General features: G+C 34.3%; 1 protein-coding gene across 1 annotated transcript in view; it reads right to left on the bottom strand.

The window, feature by feature from the left end:
• The window catches only part of Smarcc1 (SWI/SNF related, matrix associated, actin dependent regulator of chromatin subfamily c member 1), a 140760-nt gene that overhangs the window by 42080 nt on the left and 90034 nt on the right, over positions 1-8646 (bottom strand). The window contains exon 22 of the mRNA XM_015488913.2: positions 2879-2938. Within this exon, the coding sequence (XP_015344399.2) occupies positions 2879-2938 (60 nt within the window). The remainder of the gene's footprint in view (positions 1-2878; positions 2939-8646) is intronic.

Genomic DNA, 8646 nt, shown 5'->3' with positions numbered 1-8646 from the left:
CCACTAAAAAAAAAAAAAAAAAAAAAAATAAAGGACAGGGGCTGGGGTTTGGCTCAATGGCAGAGCACTTGCCTAGCATGTGTGAGGCACTAGGTTCAATCCTCAGCACCACATATAAATAAATAAAAAACTAAGGTACATCAACAACTAAAAATATATATTCTAAAGAAAAAAAAAGAGGGGACAATGAAAAAGGTATGTTAAAAGTATACACATGAGAAAGCCAGTTTACTGAGTATCTTTTTTATAATTTAATCAGCATAAAAAAAAAAAAAAAAACCTGAGAAGCCCAGTGTGGTGGTGTACACCAGTAATCCCAGCAACTCAAGGGGTTGAGGCAGCAAGATTGCAGACTTGAGACCAGTCTCAGAATCTTTCTGTGACCCTGTCTCAAAATAAACAAATAAAAAAAGGGCTGGTGATGTAGATCAGTGGTGAGGTGCCCCTGGATTAAATTCCTAGTACCAAAAAAAATAAAAGGTGAGAAACTGTTCCCATGATATGCATTAAAATACTTTTAAATTTAAAAAAAAGTAAAAATGCTTTTACATAAAATTTGTTTTACTTCCACTAATTATCTAAGAGAAAATAAATAGATAACCTGAGAAAGCAAAGAATAAAGACTAAAGTTAAGAAGGGAGAACCAGGGCTGGTTTGTGGTAGAGCGGTAGATACGCACTCACCTAGCATGTTCGAGCCCTGGGTTTGATCCCCAGCACCACATAAAAATAAATAAAATACAGGCATTGTGTCCAATTACAACTAAAAAATAAATATTTAAAAGAAGGGCGAGCCAATAAGCTCACGAATCGAAGTCTTGTCAATTCCAAGCCAAGTAGCAATTATAAATGATGGGGAGGAATCAGTTGTGGACTAAATAGAAATTGTAGAGACACATTTTATTCAAGCAAACCTTCATCATCTTGATCGTACAACTTTTTAAAGGATAATATGGAAGCTTATTTTATCCTTCATCTCTAACAATCAAAGATTTTTTTCAGTCAGGCGCTGTGGCACACATCTGTAATCCCAGCAATTCTGGAGGCTGAGGCAAATGAATGGCAAGTTCAAGACAAGCCCCAGCAATTTAGCAAGCCCCTAAGCCACTCAGTGAAATGCTGTCTCAAAAATAAAAAAATAAAAAGAGGTTGGAGATATGTTTCAGTGGTAAAGTGCTCCTTTGTCCAATGAACACATTCAACTCTGGTTATCTGCAAAACTGATATTATGCTTTCAATATTTGTAATAAGAAAGTGAATATAATCAAAGATTTTAACCTTCAGCATTCATTTAAGAAGTGTGCTTTGATAAAAAAAAAACCTTACTAAAAACTGTTTTGAAAAAGTGAGTGGTCTGAAGAATAATAAAAAATATCTGGAATGCTACCAATATCATATATTTGTCTACCTGAGTGACATGATACACTTTGGGAAATAAACCCACATGAAACTACCAGATTTATCAATTTATTAGGGAGAAATTTAAATCTGTCTTGGGTATGAATCTATTTAAAATTTTTCATCATTTCATATTCTTGAGGTATTAATTGCTGTAAATAAATTTTATAAATGGAAAACGTTAGTGTAAACAATGCTGTTGGGAAGCCTTTTGTTTCTCAATGTTAAGGGAAGATAATGTGTGTTGACTCAATTTCCTGTTTAAAAGACAAATCCACTATAGCACAGATTCCATCTGCAGGAGAGAAAATGTACTATTGTTTAAGGATACTGTGGTTTTCTTGGGTATGTTTAGGATAAACAGAAGCTCAGTCAAACTTTCCTCACTCTGTATTTACTATCCATTAATCTTACATATGGAAGAAGAAAAAACTCTGAGCATCAATGTGCTGCAAAAAAATTTATATTGTTGTGTTCAGTGATTTTTGTAGAACTAAAGTTCTCCCCAGAGACCAAAGATTCCAAAACAGTAATACAAAACCAAGTTATATTCCCTTACATGTATCAAGAACACTCTCATTTTAAATTAACATCCATGGCAGATACAGCTAGACCAAACAGTTCTGAAATAAAAGTAGGTCAGAAAAGAAGCTCTCTGCATATCACTGATACCAACTGCAGATAAGAAAAAATTAAAATACTAGCAAACAGCTTATAACAAGAAATGTGTTTGAATTTTGATCACAAAATGAAGAGGGGTCAGGGGAAAGAAAAACAAAGGTAGGGATAAACAAGAAAGAGAAAGAACAAATTTTTAAAAAGGAAATATTTTTAGTGTACTACTAAAGTAAGTTCCTCAACAAATAAATACTTTTAAGAACTTATAAAGCAATCTCAATTGTTGGAACAATTTGAGAAATTAAATCAAAGCACTACAGAAACCAAGATGTCACTAGGCCCACTGTATCTTAAAATGAGGCCCAGGGAACCAGTAAGCACCAAATTTGGCTGGGAGGTCAAATAATTTTCATGGGAATACTAGAACATCACTTTTTCATTAAGTTGACATGTATACTGATGGCACAAAAGTAGTAGTGGCATCTTAGCACAAATCAAGATGGTGACAGCTAAGAACAAACTGTCTTAGCCATTTCATTTACTGCCATACCTTCAAAATTAAGCCAGTTTAAAGTAAACATTTCCTTGATGAAACAATAAAAATTATTGATTTTATTTATTTTATTACACCTAATTGTCTAAATATGTGTTTTTAATATTTAGTGATAAGAAGTGGGAGGTATGTGGAAGGACTAAACATCCATTGTCAAAAGCATGAGGGCTGTCCACAGTAAAAGCACTGTGTCAACCACTTGAGTCTTGAGGGTAACTGTTTTAATTAAACACTACAGGTGTATTTAAAAGGTAGTCAGAATCTTAGTACACACTCTTAGGTGGATAAAGGGGGTCCACTGACAGCTTACCTCCAGGAGTAGAAGGGTCTCTTGTTCTGTCCACTCTCTTCCAGCACTAGCACCTTTACTCTTTAAAAGCAAAATCAACAATGATTTGGTCATAAAGATGAATATGGATGGAGGAAAGCAAGATTCCCTTTTAAGTTCACAGGACTGTTACATGCAAATATGCAAAGTAAGTCCCTCAACAAATAAATACTTTTAAGAACTTAAACTTCCAACAAAAGGTCATCATATTTCAAAAATTCTTGCTATCAGGGACTCATAAATGATTTGGACATGTTATTTCTATTATTTTGATACTTGGACAGACCTTTTGCAGACAATAAAGACACAGTAACTATAGTACATATCAAAAATTGACAACTATTTAGTATACATTTAATGTAACAACTATTTAGTATAACTTGAAAAGATAACTTTTTCCAAGATTCCAAGACGTTACACATATATAAAACACTGATAGGTTCATGAATCTAATCCCATCAAATTAATTTTAACTCATTTTTAACATCCTTGATTTTTAAAAAAAATCTCCAATTCCCTAAATTACAAATTACCTCTTTAATATAGTTTTTTTTTTTTTTAATAGCTTACAAATCATGGCATTTGGGCCATAGACTGCAGGTAACAAATTATGATTTGTTGAGTCACTAGGGTATTCAATCTATATCATTCTAAAATATTTTTCTTTTGGTGTGTGTGTGGGCGGGTGGATGTGCCTAAACACATAGTCCTAGAGAACAAAAAGAACGAATCTAAGTATTGTAGAATTAAAAACCTAGAGTACGGTGTTTTGAAAAAGAAAAGATACATATACCTGTAACTCACAATATATTGCTCAGATCCCCTGAGGATTACGTTAGAAAATAACTAAAGCCAATTTGGAAAGCAGTATGGAGATTTCTTGGAAAGCTGGGAATGGAACCACCATTTGACCCAGCTATTCCCCTTCTCGGTCTATTCCCTAAAGACCTAAAAAGAGCATGCTACAGGGACACTGCTACATCGATGTTCATAGCAGCACAATTCACAATAGCAAGACTGTGGAACCAACCTAGATGCCCTTCAATAGACGAATGGATAAAAAAAATGTGGCATTTATACACAATGGAGTATTACTCTGCATTAAAAAATGACAAAATCATAGAATTTACAGGGAAATGGATGGCATTAGAGCAGATTATGCTAAGTGAAGCTAGCCAATCCCTAAAAAACAAATGCCAAATGTCTTCTTTGATATAAGGAGAGTAACTAAGAACAGAGTAGGGACGAAGAGCAGGAGAAGAAGATTAACATTTAACAGGGATGAGAGGTGGGAGGGAAAGGGAGAGAGAAGGGAAATTGCATGGAAATGGAAGGAGACCCTCAGGGTTATACAAAAGTACATACAAGAGGAAGTGAGGGGAAAGGGAAAAATAATACAAGGGGGAGAAATGAATGACAGTAGAGGGGGTAGAGAGAGAAGAGGGGAGGGGAGGGGAGGGGGGATAGTAGAGGATAGGAAAGGCAGCAGAATACAACAGAAACTAGTATGGCAATATGTAAATCAATGGATGTGTAACTGATGTGATTCTGGAATCTGTATACGGGGTAAAAATGGGAGTTCATAACCCACTTGAATCAAAGTGTGAAATATGATATATCAAGAATTATGTAATGTTTTGAACAACCAACAATAAAAATTAAAAAAAAAAATGAAAACAAAAATCCATAAATAAACAAAAAATCCCCTAAGTTTTAATGACTCAATAATGATCAATAAACTTGGAAAAATAGTACTCTCAAAAAAAAAAAAAAAACTAAAGGTTCTTCTTTTTAATAAACCAGAATCAGGTGACCAATCCAATTTAGAGCCCAAGAAGAATAAAATTCATTAACATTTCATCTAAATTCTGAAGATATCAGAGCCAAGAGAATAAAGGGAAGATCTATAAAACCTGGACATGAACATCAGTTGGGCAGGTCTTCAGCAAACATTTCCCCATATCTTTGGCACAGTGTATAGCACAGACTTTGTCCATTCTCGGTGGTTTAAGTCAATCTTTCTCTCCTTAAAATCAAATGACTCAAGAAAGATCACATGTAGCCTCATCAGAGCCTATGAAATGTTTACTGAGGTTTCTGCATGATTTATTTTTTCTTTTGATTTACTGAGTTATAACACACACACATACACACACACACACACACACAAACACACACTCTCACAAATAAATATTTAGTGTGCTGCTTGATACAACTTTACCTACAACTCGTATGATACAACTCAAAAACCTCAAATACGCCTTGAAATCTCAAGTTGACAGCCACCCTCAGGAGGACACACTATTCTGAACACTCCTACCATTGGTTAGATTACTTGGACCTGAATTTTAAAATAATGAAATCATATGATATGTAGTTTGTGGGGTCTGCATTCTTTTTCAATATTATGTCAACGACATTCAACCACGTTTTTATAGGAAGAAGTAGGTAATTTTTAAGTGATATTATAGACAAATCTTACTATTCATACATTTTGGTTATGTATATTGTTTTGCTAACTGATTAAAATTAAAATGAACATTCTTATAGATTCATTTGTTAATTCTCTTTTATACTCATTTATCAACGTATCTAGATATATTAGGGGTGTGTGTGTGTGTGTGTGTGTATACAGATGTTTGTAACTGGATATCTCTATGTTTAGCTATAATTTAATGTTCATTCCACTTCCACTTCCTCAGAATTTATGTATGTTGGTATTTTTTTCTTCCTTAAATGTATGGTTCAAATCTGTGGAATCATCTAGGCTAAGAGTTTGTTCTGGGGAACATATTTACCTATATATTGATATATTAGATATAAGGCCACTCAGAGGTATTAGCTATTGTCTTTTTAACATGTAGCATCAGTATTAATATATACTTTTTAATTTTTTTAGTTGTAGATGGACACAATTCCTTTATTTTACTTATTTATTTTTATGTGGTGCTGAGGATAGAACCTGGTGCCTCACACATGCTTGGCAAGTGCTCTACCACTGAGCCACAACCCCAGCCCTACGCTTTCATTAATGATCAGTAATTTATGTCTTCTTTTTTCTTCTTATCACTGTGGATGAAGATTTATAAAATTTATTCATCTCTTCCAAGTACAAGTCCTTACTCCATAACTTTCTTTATTAGTTATCTGATTGGAGTTTCTAGTTTTTATTTTGTTACCAGTGAACTATGGGAAGTCACCCGTGAATTACTTGAGGGTCTTCTCTTGGTATAGAGCTATGGAGATTTACCTTTATTCTTGGGAACTATCCTCTGCTACCCATACCCCGCATTAGATTGCCCAAGGCACATGACCTCTATGTCTGTTCTACTAGGAAGACCCCTTGTAGACCCGGAGTTGGGCTTAACTCATTGGGAAATGGACAGCCCACCTCCTACCTTATCTGGCAAAGAACATTCCATGGAAAAACCTTTGATGTTCCCTGATATAAATAAAGCAAGCATGGGCTCCATTTTGCTCTTTTCAGTGTGGAAGCTTGTTCCCTAAGATTGACTAGTCCATCCGCCACAACTTTTAAAATTATTTTTTGTGTTCTGTGGTTTTTTCACCACTCTATTTTTTTTTATCCTTTATTTCGCAGCCAGCCCATCCCCCCCAAGAGGAAACTTATTTCTACCGCCCATGCGGAATATGGACGGGAGTCAACTACATTTATTTTACATGTATAAAATTGTACAATATGTTATGATTTTGTCATTAATGTCACTATATGATTTCAATCCTTTTAAATGTACAGAGATTCACTTTATCATTCAGGATTGGGTCTAATTTGGTGAATGTTCCCTGGTACTTGAAAAGTTCTTTTGCAGTCTTTTATAAAAACCAAACAAACAGGTCATGCTGCTTGATAGTATTGTTCTAAGTCTTTTATACATTTTTTAATATATTTTAGTTGCAGCTGGACACAATATCTTTATTTTATTTTTATGTGGTGCTGAGGATTGAACCCAGGGCCCTGCACATGCTAGGCGAGTGCTCTACTGCTGAGCCACAACCAGAGCCTGGCATATATTATGTTTTTTTTTGAACAGTTATTTTTTAGTTGTAGTTGGACACAATACCTTTATTTATTTTTATGTGGTGCTGAGGATTGAACCTAGGGCCTCACATGTACTAGGCGAGTACTCTACCACTGAGCCACAACCCAAGCCCAGTCTATTATATTCTTAATGATTTCCTAACTACTGCTTCTATCAATGACTGAGAAAGGAACATTGCAATCTCCAACATAATTGTGTCTTTTTCTCTTTTCAGTTTTCTAACTTTTTGCTTTCTATATTTCAGTGCTCTTTAATTAGTTGCACATATATGGAATGTCCTTTTGATGAATCCCTTTATCATTATGAAATATCTGATTAAATCTGTTAAAATAACTTTCTGAGGTCTACTTTTACCAATATTAAAGAGAGTGACTTGTGCTTTCCATTGATTAGTGTTTACAAAGGGATATCTTCTTCACTTCTTATACTGTTACTCTACATCTTTTATTTGAAGTGGGTTTCTTATGGACAACATCGTATTCTGATTTGGTAATCTAATTGAGCTATTTTTGCTTTTTTTTCTTTATTTTATTTTTTTAGCTTTAGGTGGACACAATATCTTTATTTTATTTTTAAGAGGTGCTGAGGATCAAACCGAGTGTCTCACGCTTGCCAGGCGAGCACGCTACTACTTGAGTCACATCCCCAGCCCCTATTTCTGCTCTTTGAGTATTAAAAATCACTTTTTTCTTTTTTGTGGGTGGCACTGAGGATTGAATCCAGGGCCTTGTGCATGCCAGGTAAGTACTATACCAATAAGCCACAACCCCAGCCCCAAATCACTTTTTAAAATTATCATTATAATTGCTAGGGTTAGACGTAAATATACAAGCTTGTTATTAGACTTCTACTCTTTTAATCAGTTCCTTATATTCTCCCTCTCCCTTCCTTCTTATGGAGTTTGTGTGTGTGTGTGTATTTACCTCCGTTATTTGCTTATTTGTTATACTTTATTAAAGAGTTTTAGTAAGATTTATAATGCTCATTTATAACTTATCACAGTGTAATTTCTTTTTTTTTTTAATTTATTTTTTTAGTTGTAGTTGGAACAATATTCATTTATTTTTATGTGGTGCTGAGGATCGAACCCAGGGTCTTGCACTTGCAAGCCGAGCGCTCCACCGTAGAGCCACAACCCCAGCCCCACAGTGTGATTTCAAATACCATTTTAGTACTTCATGTAAAGGTTAAATACCTTAGTCCGGTATGCGTCTATTCTCCCTCCCATCATTCATGCCAATTGTTTGGAATCTAACATCCATATGTTATAGACGTAAATATACAATATTACTTTTGCTATAAATAATCCCTTATCATTCCTAAAAACTAAAAAGAACTGGAAATGTCTTTTTTTTTTTATTTAAAGTTTATTTAAATAAGTTTATTATTATTTAAATTTTTTTGGGTAGTTGTAGATGGACAGAATATCTTTATTTTATTTGTTCATTTATATTTTGTGCTAAGGATCGAACCCAGTGCCTCACACATGCTAGGCAAGTGCTCTGCCACTGAGCTATAGCCCCAACCGACCAAAAATGTTTTTTATACTGATATACAAGTTGACTTTTTTTGGCACTCTTCTATGTAGATGCATTCCATTCCCAAAAATGCTTGGTCAAATTATAGTTTATCTTGATTTAGTATTTTCCTCTTGTTTATAAATAATGCAAGAAATTCACATTGATTTAA

Source organism: Marmota marmota, unplaced genomic scaffold (genome assembly GCF_001458135.2).
Source record: "Marmota marmota marmota unplaced genomic scaffold, marMar, whole genome shotgun sequence".
NCBI lineage: Eukaryota > Metazoa > Chordata > Mammalia > Rodentia > Sciuridae > Marmota > Marmota marmota.
This window is presented reverse-complemented; position numbering and strand designations above follow the sequence as displayed.